Below are 19,115 nucleotides of genomic sequence, written 5' to 3' on the forward strand. Positions count from 1 at the left end.
ATTTAATGAAATCTGGTTGAACGGTGAAGATTCAAATATTTAGATTTTAAGATAAGATAGATTTTTTACGAATGGAAGCTGCATTAAAGCATTTGGTAGGACCAGATGTCAATCAATGTAGTGAATGAATAATGAAATGGATGTTGCACTAAAGCATTTGGTAGGGACCAAAATCAATATAGTGAATGATATTGTCAATCAGATCTTTCATACAGTACGGAGTGATAGAGTGGACGGTGTGGATTTAATGAAATCTGGATGAAAGATGGCAATTCAATATTTAAGATTTTCAGATAAGATAGCATTACTAACTATCTTATGGAAGCTAAGTTCTTGGTCACAAGGTAATCCATCGTGACTGAGAAACAGTAGCTCATCGTCTCTTCAATGACTATCTTTCTTAAAAGTCCAACATTTATCAAAGAAATGTTTAATTCAAAGAAAAAATATTATGTAATTTATGCTTTGTCAAGTACTTCGTAATATGTAATGTTTAATTCTAAGAAAAAGCATTATGTAATATTAATTTTTATATTGTTGAAATAAATTAATCATTCTACAATATTTAAATATAGCACTTTAAGTATAATTATTTATAAAATATATATGATATAGTAATAATTAAATTGACAAAATAATTTAATAATAAGTAGCATAAAAATAAAATATTTCATTGTAGAAGAAAATATAGAGTTAGTTGTTGGATGAAAATCCAAAAACCCTACATTTTAACTTTACAATAGAATGAATGACACTCTATTGTAGAGTTACCGTGGGAGATGCTCTGAGAGTTGAAGAAAGCGGGCTAAGGTTTTTGAACAAAAACACGACTTGCTGTTATTCAATTATACATTTATGACTAACAGCCAATTTACATTCTCATACACCCAAAAAAGCACAAATTAACAAATAAAAGCAAATTAGGAAAACAGTTCCAACACATTGGCCTCAAATTTACAATGCATATAAGCAATTATTCTGCACAAGAAAGTGATTGTAGGCAGTCACCAAACCGGCCTCTCACCAGGCAAGTAGGAAGGAGAGCCGCCATCTACTTTGTTTTTCTTTTTCTGGAAAACATAAGTAAGACTAGGCATCAGCACTTTCTTGGAAACAGATGTCTTTGCCTTCTCTAGCCTCTTGGTTTCCACTACTTTCTCTTTTACTTGAGACCTTGGCTTTTGGATTTGGTAATGACTGGGAGATGATTCCAGAGACTTGTCTGTCTCTGCAAGAATACGCGCTGCTGCTTCTTCAGCCTTCTTTTGCTCCCGTTCCCGCCATCTTCTGAGTTCCCCTTCAACTGCCTTCCTGGCCGCCTCCGCCATCTCTGCTTTCTTCAATGCCTCTTGGGTTGCAGCTTTCATCTCGTCTATCTCTTTCCGGGTCGCCTCCAATCTCTGCAGTGCCTCATTCTCGCTGGCCTGCACAGCTTCCACCTGAGCCATGGCAGCTGCAACTTTCATATCTGACAGTTTTTCAGATTCCTCAACCTTTCGACTCAGTGATTCAAATTCGTCTCTCGACAAGGTGATCTGGGCGCCAGGCTCGGACGTGGAGGCACGCGCAGCATCTGTTTTCTCAGAAAGCATCTTAATTTGATCAAGGGCTTTGACTTCAGCCGCCTTTGCTTCCTCAGCTTCGTTCATCGCTATCTCTAGCTTATTTTCTGCTTCTTCCAGTTCAATTCTCGTGGCATCTGCTTCTTTGTTAAGCTCTTCAGCCTTGTGTTTCATCTCTTGAGCTTCGATTTTAGCAGTCTCATTCTCTGAAGCTAGCTGATGAATCGAAGCAATCAGTTCATCAGATGCACCTCTGATCTTGGCTTCTTCAGCAAGTGCATCTTCAAGCTCAGACTTAGCTTTCCGGAGTTTGACGTGCAGATTACCTGCCAATGATTCAGTTTCTGCTTCCTGCTCCTTTAATTCAGCATGCACCTTTTTAATATTTTCCAGTTCAACCTTAAGACTCTCGACTAAGCTTCTTAGCGAGCTCTCCTCTTCTGCTACTTTATTTAGCGAATCTTTGGCACCAACCAACTCTACAGTAACAGCTTTAACAGAACCAAGATCAGAAACCCTTGTGTTCTCCATCTCATTTCGTAGAGATTCGATTTCAGACAAAGTTCCATTCAACTCAGCCTCCAGATTTTTTGTGACCTCAGGCTCAACATCTTTCTTCAAAGCAATCAGTTTCTTCACTGACTCTTCGATTCTTTCTTTATATGAGTGCTTCTCTTTCTCCTTGTCGGCACAGATTAACGTTTCCTCTTCCTTTGCTTGTGCGCTTGCCAACTTTACTTGCTGAACCGAGTCATGTATATTAGCAATTTCAGCAGACAGCTCACCAACTCTCTCCAAGTTTGCTTTGGCAGCAGCATCAGCTTCAACAGCTTGCTTTGCTGCTCTGTCCTTCTCTTCTACAGATGCATCATATTCCAGACGAATTTTCCTTAATTCCTGTTTGGCTGCATTAAGTTCAGCGACAGCATTCAAATACTGAGTTTTGTCGGTTTCAAGATCATTGTTCGAATATCCGTTTACTCCTTCCAAAATATCATTGTTGGCTTCTGCAAGTTGGTTTGCCTGACGCTTAGCCGCTTCTGTAGATTTAATTGCTGAATCTTTTGATTCATTAATGACTTTTAGCTTCTGGCTCAAATCATCAACGGTCCGTTTAGCTTTTTCTAGCTCTAAAAGAGCATCGACTTTTGTGGTCTCGGCATTTTTCAATTGCTCCTTCAACTTATTTAACTCCTTTTGGGCCAGGTGAAGCTGCGTCTCTTTTGCCAGAACTCGCTACAAATAAGAAACACCAACAGAGGAAGGGGCAAAATCAGTATCCATGCCACATAAAATGGCGAGTGCACACATTAATAGTTCTGCTAATAAAATAACCTAGCGGCAGCCCGGCCGGCCTCCCGACTACCCTGTAACATAACGAGACATTAATGACGCACTGAATGTAGCTAAGTGAAAGCCACATGTACGTATCTACCATTCATATTCTATATATTATCATAACTTCTAGGAACTTGCTTTTCACATATTCACACACATCCAGAAACATGAAATAAACCACCACATTGCAGCTTCGATTGATTTAGAGGGACACTGTTATGTTAACTGGAACTCGAAAAAATCAACGGAGTGATTTTTGACCAATTGTGTGAATCAAGGTCCGTGAACATGGTCCCCATGACCATATGACCTCACATTATATATATAATAAAGAGATTTCTTATGTCCTAAGGAGCACTATTATTACTTAAGATATTTATAGGAATGCCAAAACAAGAAACCATTTAATAACAATTAAAATCATGTTTATCTTGAATCAAACTAATAGCAAAACCAAGTACTCGGCTGTAATGACACTATCCTCATCATTCTTAAAATTTTAAATTGAAGAATCACCAACACAAAGTAATGATTAAGAACACAAAGAACGGATCAGAAGTGGGATCAACATACTTCTGCAGATTGTGCTTTCGGCTTCCTAATGGCAGGCCTTTCACCTGAAAAAGCACCTTCACCAAATAAGTTGACAGCATCTTTGACGGATTGAAACGGTGCACTGGTGTCTATTTCTCCCACCTCAGCTTTATTTGATCCTTTGCTTTTCTGATAATCTTTCGCCACCATAATGCCCCAATATTATTCAGCTGTTAACTGCAAAAGAAAGACAAAGAAAGAAAATGTTGAGAAAAAAACTGACAAAGTGACAATTAAAGGTCATAATGTAGAAAGAGAATATAGTATTCCAACTAAAAGAGTATGTGAAAAGAAGGTTGCTTCCAGCAAAATATGTCAGTGCGTGTGGGACATGCAACTAAAAGGTTCAACCAAGCTTACTGCTAGATTCTTAAAAAACTTGCATCTGTCCTAAAATTTTAGAGATCCTATTTCAACCAGCACAAAGATAGATATTACACATGCTAAGATGTAAGAGATTCAGTACAAGATCACAAAAGAACTTGGATACCAAAAATTATCAGCTGAAAGTAGAATAAGCACCATGTTCTAAATTCACTTGTTTTATTTTATAAATAGAAACCATGGGTCCAAGTCAGTAATATAGAGACTGAAACCATGAGATTTCATGCAAAAGGCTCTAAGGAATGGATGTTTTTTTCTGAAACAGACCCAATACGATCAACTACATGCTACTGATTTTCCTTAATCAGCTGCAAAGCTAGACCACCATCTATTCCTTAAGTATATTTTGGTTGCTAATCATGGGGCTGATATCCCATAAAGAGTTATATAATTGTGAATCCTCAAAATGGAGCCGGTATAAGAAGCAATTTGATGAAAGATATGTTCTTTTTACAGAGAAGCTCTAGGTGGGTGTGGGTGAGGGTGTGTGTAGACAGAGAGAGAGAGAGAGAGAGAGAGAGATTAGGAGGATGCATATACTACGTCATCATCATAAGATGTATTCTTGACACTATCAGAAGAATTGCAGCTAAACAAAAAGAACACGTCCAATTGTGAGGGAAAGAGTGTTCATCAAAAACAGAGATTAGAATTATGTACCAATGTTTTCAGATTAATACTGACATCACACACATCATGACATTGTATAGCACATTTTAATGAGATATTCACATAACAAAACAATAATGTATGGCAAAAATAGCCTTAAATCCATGAACTACAAAAGCAACAGGATAAAAACATTAAGATAGGCAAGCTGATAAAATTCTTAACTAGAACTACTTGGAACTCCAGATGTGTAAGATGGCTGACCCCTCCACAATTTCATTTAATTTATGATCGACGATTGTAACCAGTTATTCTAGTAGAAGACGAGTTCTGTTCAACAGGCCAATTTGACAGATTTGACGTCCGGACATTTTCATATCCATCAAAAAACAAAAGATAAATGCAGATGAAAATCATCACATACTACTCAACCAAATATTTAAGGACTTTTCAGATTATAACTGCAGGGGTGATTTAATTCAAGAAACTAACTTTTGCCATCAAAGAGGGGAATCAGCATATTCAACCAGCACTTAGTAAGTCTATGAAAGTGTAGACAGTGGGAAACTTTCAAGAACGTCGAAATCAAAGGAGCAAAAGGACCACTTCAATATTACCTGAAATTTGTGCTTCTGTAAAACCACTTCAATCCTTAATTTCTCAGAGACTAGATTGAACCTGAAATCTCAAAGCCGACAATCACCCATTTTACACACTAAAATACTGTGCGTGATAAGTTAGAAGGCAAAGCACAATAAACAGGAAATAGAGCAAAAAAAGGGGTAAAAAAGTACAAAAGGCTAATAATAACTCACCAAAAACCCTAATCATATGAGAGAAGGAACAAGCTGACAAAAACCTCCAGAAATCATCAAAGCACTGAAATCCCAAAAAGGGCAGTGAAAAATCTTGTGAAACTCAACAGTATTCGACCAGGCTCCGAAAAAGTCAAACCCTTTTTTCAGAATCTACAAACCGGAAACAAAGCACCACCAAGAAAAACCCAAGAATCTGCAACGCAAGAAAATCACCTCGGCGAATTTTTCGGTCTCAAAGAAAAACAAAATTTTCTTTTTCCTTGAAAGTTAAAACTCCCTGTTATAAAGGTGGATAAAACAAGGAAGCAACTTTAAAGAATGAATTTTTCACCGTTGTATGAGAGAGATTTTGAAAATTCTTGGGGTTGTTTTTTGATGGGGGTTTTAAAAATGAGAGTGGGGCGAGCAATGCAAATGAGAGAAGTAGCAGGTCAGCAAAGAGCACCGTCCAAATGCTGACTAGCGGAAAAAAGGTGAAAACAACAAAATTGATGGAGATGGCTTCTTGTAATTCGTAATAATATTTATTTATTAGTATTAATATTATATGATATTTATTTGATTCTCTTTTCCTTTTTCCTTTCTTTACGACTGGCCGACTGGGGTTTTAAGGTGACAATATAGTATGCTACTAGTTCAATGATTTGATTTTTTTTTTGACTTGAGTTCAATGATTTGATCAAAAATATATGCCGGATAATTTTTCTTTTTACTTGTATATTAGTATTTGCACCCAGTGCAATGCACGGGAAACATTTTTATATTTTTAAATTTATATAAAATTAATATCAACTCAATATCATATTTATAAATACAATAAAATTAACTTTAATTAATTAGATATACTTTATTTAAATATTGAAAAACGAAAAAATAGAAAAGAATTCACAATAATAAAATTTGATATTATGTAAAGACTAAAAAATAATTAAAAATAGATTTATTCAAAAAAATATGAGAGAGGAGAGAGATTTTTAAAAAAATTAATCTTTAAATAAATATAATTTTTATAGTTTAAATAAAATATTTACATAAAATATATCAAGTTAAAGCTCTTATCGTGATCTTTAATTTGATATGCATATTAAATATAGAATTAATATATAAAACTATCCACTTTCATATTATAAAGATAAAAATTGTCCACTAAGATAAAAATAATAAAAACTGTCCACTTTTTGATTGAAAAGACAAAAATACCCCTTACTTTAAAATTAAAAAAATGGCCACTCATTTTTCTCTCTCTCTCATCTCTCTCTTCACATTCACGTCACATTCTCTCTCTCTCTCTCCCTCTTCCTTTCCTTCTCGTCCTCACCGTCGTTCCACAGTTGCCGCCCACCACCACCGCTACGCTGTTGTTCTGAGACGGAGGGAGCCGCGCACGCGGCAGCGTTGCTCCGCCAGTGCTGACTCGCCGGGGAAGAAGGCGCGCTTCTGGCGCGGCACCTTTGACTCCGCCGCGCCGCCTCCCCCGGTCCGACGCTCCACCTTCCCTGGTCCGACGCGCCGCTTCCCTGGTTCGACGCTCCTTCGGAAGCCTCCCCCTCCGTTCGACCTTGGCGGTGGCTGCTGCTGCAATTTCTCGTGCTTCAGATCCGAGAATTGGGAGCGGATTCCGCCGTCGTCCGGAGAGGGCGAGGCGATTGGCTGGGAGGCAGCGGCGGCGGCGATGGCGATGGCGTGACGCCGACGATGGTGTGGCAGCTACGGCAAGGAGACGAGATAGAGAGATTTAGGGGAAGGCATGTTGCACTACAAGAATTCAGAATTTTGGGGAAATCAATTGTATTCATCTTGATTCAGAATTTTACTTTCTCTTGTACTCAAAATTGGGATGGTTTGTTTATCTAAACCTCAATTCAATTTTACTTTCTTCAAGTTAGTTTAATTGCAAGGACTGGAAATTGGGGAAAAGAGCAGGAAATTGGGGAATTTGTGGAAGAAGATGATGTGTGAATTAGTTTAGCTTGATGAATGAGAAATAGATGTGAAAAAACAGAGGAAATTTATTTCACTGATGTATAGTCAATTGATGGTAGATTGAGTTGTTGTATTTTGGTGTTGTACACCAATTTGATTGAGCTGTATAATTATTTTTTTTAATGTTCTTAAATTCACAACCAAATTTATGAATTCACAATTTAATGTTCTTGAATTCACGACCACATTTATGAATTCACAACTAGATTTAAGAATTCACAACCAGGACGATGAATTCACAACTTAATGTTCTTGAATTCACAACTAACTCGATGAATTCACAACTTAATATTCTTGAATTTACAACCAAATCTATAAATTCACAATCAAAATAAATTACAGTTTTAATTGTGAATTCAAACTTTAAAAACTCAAACTCACAACTACTTGAATTCACAACCAAAATAAATTCTAGTTATGAATTAAATTCAGGTTGTGAATTCGACTGATTGTGAATTCACAACCAACATAAATCTGGTTGTGAATTAAATTTTGGTTGTGAATTCGTTTGTTGTGAATTCACAACCAAAAAATTCTAGTTGTGAATTAAATTTTGGTTGTGAATTTGACTGGTTGTGAATTAAATTTTGGTTGTGAATTCGACTAGTTGTGAATTCACAAACAAAAAATTCTGGTTGTGAATTGCGGGATTTTTTAAAGGGGTGATGTAAAGTGGACATTTTTTTAATTTTTAATGTGAAGGGTATTTTGGTAACAGTGGACATTTTTTATGTTTTTTATTTTAGTGGACATTTTTTATCTTTACAATATGAAAGTGGCCATTTTAAAAATCCACTCATAAATATATTATAATTAAGCAAATTTCATAATTTTAGAAATAAATAAAATAAAGAATAAAAAGTTAAAGAAAAAGAAAATAAACCTTTTTACAGATTATAGAATTGTAAATAAACTTTTCGTGAGTTAGTGGACTTAAATACTTTAATTAGATATGTGAGAATGTGAGTGAGAAATAGTGGGATTGTGAATGGATCATTTAATTCCTAACCTTCATATTAAAAATATTTTTAAAATTGCCATTAAAATCAATTTCAAGTTGATTTGAAATTGAGAACTTCTTTTTAATATAGTATAGATTCGGATGATTTAATGGGATCTAATATTCATATTCTACATGGTTATGTTATTATTTAGAGGGGCATGGTTATGCTATTATTGATTGTTAAATTCAACGAAAATGAGGGTTTTCACGTTAATATTTAGGGTAAATATTATATTAAACTTCAAATTATATTCATTTTATTAAAAATATTTTGAATTATAAGAAATGCTTTTAAAAAATTTAAATTATTAGATTTAAATTTAAAATGTCTCACTTTCATTTTTCGATTCACAAAATCATGATATGACTCGTCGAATGCCAATGTATAATTAATATTTTGTTATTTTAAATGACATGGCATACAACGACATCATTTTATGTCATATTATTTTAAAAAATAACGTCGTTTTGTGCCACATTAGTTGATTCAAATCGCGTTGAATGTGAGTTTATCGAGCGTAGACTTAATGTATTTAATAATAAGGTAAAAAAAAGGCATCATTTTGTGCCATGTCATTTAAAACAATAAAATACTACTCCCTCCGTTCCACCTATCTTGTGACAATTTTCATTTTGGGCGTTCCACCTATCTTGAGACCTTCTTTTATTTGGCAAAAATTTACCATTTATTCACCTTTTTATCTACACACAAAATGCTACTTTCTTAATTCTCGTGTAAAAAAAAATGTCTCAAAATAACCGAGATAAAAGGAGTATAAATTATACTGTAGCATTTAGCGAGCCACCTAAATGATTCTAGGGACCGGACAATGCATGTAGGACATTTTGATACAAACTTAATAATTTCATATTTTTAAAAAGGGGTTATTGCCGGAAAATACATGTAGTTTGTCAATTTTCTGGTTTATAACATGACTTTATAATTTGACCAGAAAATATATCAATTTTCAATTTAATCGCAATTATAACATGACTTTATAGTCTGACAAGAAAATACACCAAATTTCAATTTATTCTGAATTATAACATGTTCTTATTTAGATTATTTTTCATCATAGATGTATTAATATTTATTGTATTTATATTAAATTGTTATGTATAAAATATTGTTAATTAATTGATTAATTTTTATAAAAATTAAGTTAGATGATTAATATATATATATATATATATATATATATATATATTGAATAGTGGTATTTAGTTAATATGTTGAAAATCTCATCCCCTCCAAGATTCGAATCCAGAATAAAATGCACATTTATAAAAATTGTTGATTTATTCGATCATATTCACACATATTCTCAATTCTCAAGACATTTAACATTCTCAACGGAAACACACGCGCGCGCGCGCGCCCACACACACACACACACACACACACACACACATATATATATATATCTTATTTCTTCTCTTCTACAAGCCCCCTCTATCTCTGATTTCTATGTCGATGTTGTTGACATCAACTCCTTCCATAATAATATGATGACATATGAGTTTTACGAGTTTCAAATCTACGAAAATCATGAGATCCAAATCCACATCTACGTAAAACAAAGAAGCGTATGAGTAAAATAGAGCCCGTAATTTTTTTTGTACGTAATAGGGTGTAGATCGGTTCGGGTTTGGTTACTCGTATCCGAATTTTCGCTTCATATTTCACTAACTGTTCCCGAACCGTTTTAGGAGTTCGGTTACCCAATAACCGCTTCGGTTATCCGATTCGGTTATCCGATTCGGTTATTTGGGTATCCGAAATACCCAATTAAAAAAATTCAAATTCAAATAATTTGCTAAATAGAGAATTTGAACCCTAGTCTTCAAAAAATACATAAAGCAACTTATCCACTAGACTAAAGCTCATTCTTGTACTTTAAATATATCATAATTTTATTTTAGCTAAGAATCGATTTAAAAAAAAACAAATTAATGAATTAATAATTAAAATGTATATAATATACATATTAAATAATTTTCGGTTATTTCGGTTAACCCATTTCGATTATCGGGTTGACCGATACCCAAATTTTTTTTAAAAATGATACCCGAAACCGAACCGATAACCAAAAAATTATGTTATTGGATACCCAAACATGAGAATTTCGGTTCGGTTAACAGATTATCCAAAACCCTATAACCAATTAGACAACCCTACATAAAACAAAAAAGAGTGTGAGTAATTTCACCCGAAACAATTAAAATTATCTATAGTCTATTGAAATAATGTTGAATGAACAACTATTGATTTTTACTATCTCCAGTAAATATTCCGCACCATTAACACTATGGATGTGTTTGTTTTGAGGTATAAGGAAAGGATAGCTTTATTTACCACCTTATACCTTATTTTCTTTGACGTAATAATCTGGACAGATGGTATAAATTTTTTGACAACACATTTTTCCTTGGAAAATAGATAATTTTATACATAAAGGATGGTGGTATGATTTTATATAACCTTATAAGGAGTGGATAAATATATTATCATTCAAACTAAATAAGATATCAAAAATGTGGTCCGCACTTTAAGTAATAAATTTATATTCTCACTATATATATACATATATACGTGTATTATATATATATATATATAGGGTGTGGTTCTAGAGAGAACTACATTATTTGTGAGAACGGGAGAACCATCAAATCTAATGCATCCACTGTAAAAATTAATGCATTCGCTGTTAAAATTAATGCACTAAAAAAATTAAAAAAAAATGCTCCCTTCAGGATTCGAACCCAGGATCTGCATTCATCCAACAAGATGATGCATCCACCGTAGATCTTGATGATCGAATGGCTGAAAATGGTTCTCCGGTCTTCTTTTATTTATGGTTCTTTCTTGAACCTCTCCCTATATATATATATATATATATATATATATATATATATATATATATTTCGTCTCTTTAAATGTTCATAATTTGTTTGTTTTAAATCAATATTTTGCATATCAAATTAGTGCTATATTCTCGAGATCTTTAATTTAAGATGTGTATTGTATATATTTTTATGAGTGAAATAGCATAATTTTATGAAAGAATAAAAGAAGAAGAAAGAAAAGAGATTAAATAGAGAGAGATATAATTAATATAAGAAATAAACAATACTCCCAATCCTTTTTTAGTGGGGATATATGTGGAGTTTGGAGCTGGTACACTTAAAATATTAATCAATATAATATATGATATCTAATATTCGTGACATTCATAAATAATAGTAAAATATAGAATATAACACAACTTATAATATGAAATCTCGTATGAAAGATCCTTGGAAAACCAAAATCACCTCTAACGCATCTTCTCTCTAATTGATTATATTATTTTACAAGATATGATGATCTGAAAATCAATTTTTTCGTACTGATTATTGATTTTTTTTTTCTTCTTTTACTGATTATTGAATATTGGGCACTCTTATTTTAGGTAACACCGTTCTCATTTTTTCCTCTTAAAAAATGTAATTGATACCGTAAAATCGATATATTTATTAGTATAATTGTCATTGAGGCAATTAATTAGATTGATATTACAGCATTAATTAAGGGGCTAGGATTGTTGGAGAATGATGTTTTTAGGGAGTTGTTGGAGAAGTTAATTAGCATAAAATTGAAGGAAACGGCCTGGGAATATAATGAGATGAACGGCAAATAATGTAGAGCATAATTCAAATGCAAATAGCTAACTAATTATTAGTTTGACGTAGGCCTTAATGGATGGTTGGAGCCCACGCATTAAATAGCCTGTTTTAGCTCACCTAATTATCGACAATTAAAACTCAATTGTACGTAGGGCACTAATTTGAATATCCTTTATTGAGAGAGACACCGCTTTTGAATTGCGTAAACATGCATTAATTAATATTAATGACGGCAGTTATGGGCCAAATGGACTATTTGAACCCAATTATTATGCTTTATAATTTCTGAAACCCAACTTAATGAACTAGTATTCCAATCATGGAGGCCCAAATAAGATAATTAAAGTCTAATTAATGAAGATTTCAAGATAACGAAATGACAGACAGCGACGGCATGCTTTTGTAGTGTGTGAGTGGGGAAAGAAAAAATAAATTAAATTGAGGAGAAATGTTGTTGCTGTCGGCCATCCATATGAAGAGAGCGAGAGAGACTAGTTTTTCTTTGTTTTATTTGCAACAGTGGGTCATGGAATTAGGTCAAAACAAAAAAACAAGAGTGATGGGCCTAGTTTTTAATTAAAAATTTGACCCGTGTCTAAAAAGCTCTTTTTTTTTTCTTTTTTTTCAGTCAAGAGCTTTTATCCTTCCCAACTCAGCTTTTATCGATTTGAAACCTCTATTTAGTTATAAATAATGACATTTTAGTGTGTTTCAATATTGTGTTATTTTTTTTTTTATCATTAATTTGGCCATATTGAAATTTTCGACTACCAACTCAGCTTCAATTTGAAGAAATTTAAAATCATATGCAAAATAAAAATAAATAAAAATGTCAAGTAAATCTGTTATAAAAAAATTGTGTAATTTAAGAAAATCTTCAAAGTTCATATATTTTCAGACAAATATCCCTATATAAAACAATACGTTACCTACGGCTACAATACGACCAAATATATTTATAACTTAATTATAGATTGTTCTCACATTGTATTGCACATAATTGCATCTGGGATCCATATAAATATCAACAACGGTGTTAGCTTGACACTCTAAATCTAAGTTCACCATAAGTTTTCTCATCTGCGCATAACAACACAAGGCAAAGTGTTTTATAATTTCAGATTTGGTACAACTAGCAAACCAATATCCAAACTACATTGCTCTAAAGAATCATGTATAGTAAAGAACAGGAAAGATGCCCACAAGTTCTGGATGTTAAAGACATACCAGTTTCTAGTTGCAATTCGGCATCTGCTCATGAAACTTGGGGCGGGCTAACGCACAAATTCTTCATAAAACCAAAGTTTGTTTGCGCAATCCTACATGGTCCATAATGCTAACCAGGTTGAAGGAACCATATTTTGATATACGGTTCGTGTGCCCACGATCCATTTCGGATATCTAACAAGTACATACAAAAACCATAATCCTACAAGGTAGTAAAAGAAGTATACCTGCGAAACGAGAAGTGATCGACTCCAGAGTTGATCTTCCGAATTGTTCCCACGGCAAAATTCGACGTTGGATGGCAACGATCTTCGAATCCTATCTCAACTCCAATGAACAAACACTCTCAATCTCTTTCTTTCTCAATTTCTCTCTTTCTCAAAATTATGTCTAATTGCTACGTGATTGTTCATTCTTAAGAATGATATCACATATTATTCTTATCTTTTACTTTTGATTAAAAATAGCAAAAGATAAGAATAATAGCAATTATTATGTTTGCCATTTTACTTTTGATTAAAATAGCAAAAGATAAGAATAATAGCAATTATTATGTTTGCCATTTTACTTTTGATTAAAATAGCAAAAGATAATAATAATAACAATTATTAATGAGAAAGAATCTAGAGATAATGAATTGTTTGTCCACTTGAGATTTAAGCCTTAATTTGGGCCAATCGGGGATCTACTAGCTCGAATAAAGTTTGGCCTCCCAGTGCTCGATTTTTCTTATTCAGCCCAGAATATAAATCGAGACACTAGTATTAATTTATTCCACTAGAAAATTAATACTGAATTACCTCTTTATTCTTTAGGTGAGTCGGGGCTAGTATTAGACTTAATTAATCTCCGTGTTTAAGATATCGAATATCCATTAATTAATTAATTCCTCTGACGATCAATTAATTAATTAATTAGTCGTTTAATTATAAACGACATCTCGAGTGCTACCACTTAAACTTATTATCGTATCGGAACTAATTCCACCTGCAGGGTTTAATACGATAAACTTATTAAGTTCCTCGAGAGGATATTATCATCCTGTTATTAGCAGGACACGGATCCTTATTGCAATATAATCGCATGTCAAATAATAATTGCTATCACCCAAAGTATCGAGTATATTGAGCTTCAAGAGAACTCTCACCCATGATAAATCAAAGCAATAGTCAATCTATTATTCACACCGATTAATCCAACTAAGGTTAAGACTATTTAAGTCGCCGAGATCTTGATTCTTAATTAGTCAGAATATAAGAATTCATCTCACTGTGATCCTGTTCAATACACGAAGGTACTAGCATAAATAAATAGCCAAGACAAACTATTTATCCATTTATGCTACAATCTAAACCAGCAACTCGTCCATAGTTGCCTCGATTGTGAACTCAATTTATATCTCAACTTTTTCCAATTATATGATCTTCTGTGATCTACAACACACCATATAATCTATAGTATGAGATAAATTGGACTATAATAGGATTATGCAATAACAATATTTCAGATAGAAGAATCACAGTGAACTAAGGAATCAATGTATACAAGCATAAAGTCTTGCTTTCAGTATACAACCCTTCAATTCTCCCACTTATACTAAAGCAAACTTTTAGTATACAATGTGACTAATAAACTGATAATATCCTCTAGCTATCCACTCGCTTGTAAATCTCTATTACAAATTCTCCCACTTATACTAAAGTTTAGTTTAGTATCGGGAGGTCACGAACTCCAAGGTCTTCAACATGCTTGTTGAACACCGCACCAGGAAGACTCTTCGTGAAGGGATCAGCAAGATTATCAACTCCCGCAATATGTAGTAATGCAACATCACCATGCTTGACCACTGACCGAATGTAATGATACTTGCCATCAATGTGTTTCATGGATTGATGACATCTTGAATCCTTGCTATTCGCAATAGCAGCCTCGTTATCACAATAAATTGTGATGCACTTCGGCAAACTAGGAATCACATCAATCTCAGTTAGGAAGTTCCTGAGCCATACAGCCTCTTTAGCAGCTTCACAAGCAGCTACATACTCAGCTTCCATGGTAGATAGTGAATTGCATTTCTGCTTTACACTTCTCCACACAATGGCTCCACCTCCAAACATAAACACATAGCCAGTAGTAGACCGCCTCTTGTCCTTATCACCTTGATAATCGGCGTCTACATACCCTACTGGTGCCAGATCATGAGACTGGTAAACTAGCGCATACTCCTTAGTCCGTTTAAGGTACTTGAGTATGTGCTTTACAGCAGTCCAATGAGCTTGACCTGGATTCGCTTGATATCTAGCCACAATGCCAACGGCAAAACAGATATCAGGCCTGGTACACTGCATCGCATACATGAGACTTCCTACAGCCGAAGCATAAGGAACTGTCTTCATGCTCGCTATTTGCTCAGGTGTTGTGGGACACAAAGCTTTAGATAGCGGAACACCATGTCTGAAAGGTAGAAAACCTTTCTTAGCATTTTGCATGCTGAACCGCGCCAAAACAGTGTCAATGTAGGATGTTTGAGACAAACTCAACATTCTCTTAGATCGGTCACGACCAATCTTTATCCCGAGAATATATGCTGCCTCTCCCAGATCCTTCATTTCAAACTGTTGGGATAACCAATCCTTAATGCCAGACAATACATTCACATTATCACTAATGAGAAGTATGTCATCCACATAGAGTATAAGGAAAACCAAACTCCCATCGATACAGACCCTATAAACGCAGCTATCGTTGACACACTGCTCAAAACCATAAGTTTTGACCACGTCATCAAAACGTTTATTCCAGGATCGTGAAGCTTGCTTAAGTCCATAAATAGATTTCTTAAGCTTCCAAACTAGATGCTCTTCACCTTTCTTGATGAACCCTTCTGGTTGTAGCATATAGATATCTCTATCTTCTTCAAGATACCCATTCAAGAATGCGGTCTTGACATCCATTTGCCACACCTCAAGGTTCATATGGGCTGCCATGGACAAGAGAAATCGGATAGACTTAAGCATGGCCACTGGCGAAAAAGTTTCCTCAAAATCGATACCAGGTCGTTGAGTATAACCTTTCGCCACCAGTCTCGCTTTGAAGGCCGTAACCTTCCCATCCGGTCCTCTCTTGCGTTTGTATACCCATTTGCTACCAATGGCCTTTCGACCCTCAGGTAGCAAACATTTCTCGTATACATCCATGGCAGTTATGGATTCAAATTCTGAAACCATACATGCCTCCCACTCAAGAGCATCCGGATCTGCTAGTGCTTCGGAGTAAGTCCAGGGATCTTCTTCGATAAGCCCATCGTCAATTGAATCTTTAGATTTATTGACAAATGCATATCGACTGGGCAGTTTGCCCTTTGATTCCCTCTCACTTCGACGTGGCACTATTTCAGATTCGGTATCGACATTCTGTGCATTTTCTGATGAGACCTGCGGTACTACATCTTGCACAGTTGGCTGAATTGGCTGACTTGTCGTGCCAATTTCTTTGACCTCTCCGAATATAATTTTACTCTTACTTTTATGGTTATTTATGTAGTCCTCTTCCAAGAATCTTGCGTTAGTGCTAATAACGACTTTCTGATCCTTAGGACAATAAAAATAACCCCCTTTCGTTCCTCTAGGATATCCTATAAACAACTTTACTTCAGTTCTAGAGCTCAACTTATCGGCATCCTTGTTCAGCACGTGTGCTGGACTGCCCCAAACCCGGATGTGGTTAAGAGAAGGCTTGCGCCCTGACCACAGCTCGGACGGGGTCTTAGCAACCGACTTAGAAGGCACTAAGTTTAGAATGTAACCAGCTGTTTCTAAGGCATATCCCCAAAACGAAATGGGTAAAGTAGCAAAACTCATCATCGATCTAACCATCTCAAGAAGAGTTCTATTTCTTCTCTCTGCCACACCATTCTGTTGGGGTGTACCCGGTGTAGTCAACTGAGATGTAATCCCAGATTCTAACAAGTATGCTCTAAACTCGTTACTGAGGTATTCACCACCGCGGTCAGATCGCAATGACTTGATACTTTTATCTTGTCGCTTTTCTACTTCCGCCTTGAATATTTGAAACTTGTCAAAGCATTCAGACTTGTAGCGCAACAAGAAAATGTACCCGTACCTTGAGTAATCGTCAATGAAAGTGACAAAGTACTCGTACCCTCCACGAGCTTGAGTGGACATAGGTCCGCACAAGTCAGAATGAACCAGTTCCAACACTTCTTTGGCCCTATACCCCTTGGCCTTGAAAGGCCGAGTCGTCATCTTTCCTTCTAGGCAGGATTCGCAGACTGGGATTGGTTCTACTTGAAGAGACTCCAAGATACCATCGGAAACCAGTCTTTGGATCCTCCTTAGATTGATGTGACCCAATCGTAGGTGCCAAAGAAGAGTTTGGTTCTCTAGAGAAGAAGTTTTTCTCTTCTTTTGGTTTGTAGTCAAAGTAAAAGCAGATGAAGAATAATCAAATGGACATGTAAAAGTATAAAGAGAATCAGCTGCACTTCTAAATAAAACTTGACCATCTTTAATGAATATTGCACTGTCTTCTAAAAGAACAGAATATCCATACTTTCGTAATTGAATGGTAGAAATCAAGTTTTTCCGAAAACCCGGAACATAGAGTACATCTCTTAAAACCAAAACATGTTCATCAATTAATAAATTCACATCTCCAATTGAAACAACGGGTAAGCTTGCTTCATTTCCCATGGAGAGTGCTAGCTCGGCTTTACTAAGCTCCCTTGTCCGCAGGAACCCCTGCAAGGTGTAACAAACATGGTCAGTTGCACCCGAGTCAACAACCCATTGATGGGAAGATCTCGAAACTGAATATGTTTCCGTTACTAGAGCAATAGAAATACCTTGAGCTTTCTTCATCAAGGGACAGTCGGATTTCCAATGTCCTACTTGTTGACACTTGAAGCATTTCCCTTTCCCCTTTGGCTTGCCAACGCCTCCGGTCGGGCCTAGCTTCTTCTTGCTCCCACCTTTTTCTTGGCCTTTCTTGCCATGGGGCCCTTTCTTCTTCCTACCTTTCGGTGGAAAACTGGGTCCTGTGGCAGTGGCCAAAGCCTGTGGACTCTTTCCCATGACCCCTTCGGCCGCTACCAACTCATTAAGCAGTTCATTTAGAGTGAACTTTTTCTTGCCCATTACGGCATTGAGTCGGAAGTTTTCGTAGGATTTGGGCAGAGTGTGGAGAACCATGTCTACCTTAATGGCATCCTTGATTCCTCCACCGAGCACGTCCAGCTCATTGAAATGATTAATCATTCCAAGCACGTGCTCGCGCACAGACGAACCTTCCGTCATCTTTGAAGACATGAGTTTCCTCATGAGTTCAAAACGGACTGATCGGTCTGATTCCCCAAAGAGCTCCTCGAGGTTCCTTATAATTGCAGCCGCAGTCTCCAACGACTGATGTTGCAGCTGCAACGCAGAAGACATAGTGGTCATAATATAAGCTTTCGCCATATTATTCGCCCTATGCCACCGCTTATGGGCCTCCCTTTGCTCTTCGGAAGACCGAGTAGTAAGGTTCGCGGGAGCGGGAGTAGTAAGCACAAACTTATACTCCTCCGCGTCTAGGACAAATCTCAGATTGCGCTTCCATTCCGAAAAATTCGGACCAGTAAGCGGCTTAGCAGATAAAACATTCAAAAGCGAGGTAATAGTCATATCTGAAATATTAAACAAACAAATGCAAATAAGAAAACACGTTATTGCATAAAGATTCGTAGCAATAATATTGTAACCTTTTGATAAAACAATATTATTGAAACCTCCGTTAGCCCAATCGAATTACACGCAAGCCACGTTCGTGTGGACGTTTACGCGCTCTTCGTTTGACCAGACACCCAGTCTTTGGTCTCATTCCATTTTCAACTTATCCTTATGAAAAAAATGGGACCAATAAACGGACCTTGTC

General features: G+C 35.6%; 1 protein-coding gene across 2 annotated transcripts; it reads right to left on the bottom strand.

Moving 5' to 3' along the window:
* Positions 1-811: 811 nt before the first annotated feature.
* Positions 812-5,804, bottom strand: LOC130986148 (WEB family protein At5g55860). 2 transcript variants are annotated; one of them, XM_057909441.1, is made up of 4 exons: positions 5,303-5,804; positions 5,105-5,165; positions 3,474-3,671; positions 812-2,798 (listed from the first exon to the last, which is right to left on the bottom strand). In XM_057909441.1, the coding sequence occupies exons 3-4, from the start codon at positions 3,642-3,644 to the stop codon at positions 1,005-1,007; spliced, it is 1,965 nt and encodes a 654-aa protein (XP_057765424.1). In that variant the 5' UTR covers positions 3,645-3,671; positions 5,105-5,165; positions 5,303-5,804; the 3' UTR covers positions 812-1,004. The 2 variants fall into 2 exon arrangements, with proteins under 2 accessions (XP_057765424.1, XP_057765423.1); XM_057909440.1 differs by having other exon boundaries at positions 5,105-5,172; positions 5,303-5,743.
* Positions 5,805-19,115: the final 13,311 nt, after the last annotated feature.

This window comes from Salvia miltiorrhiza, chromosome 5 (assembly GCF_028751815.1).
Source record: "Salvia miltiorrhiza cultivar Shanhuang (shh) chromosome 5, IMPLAD_Smil_shh, whole genome shotgun sequence".
In the NCBI taxonomy this organism is placed as follows: Eukaryota; Viridiplantae; Streptophyta; class Magnoliopsida; order Lamiales; family Lamiaceae; genus Salvia; species Salvia miltiorrhiza.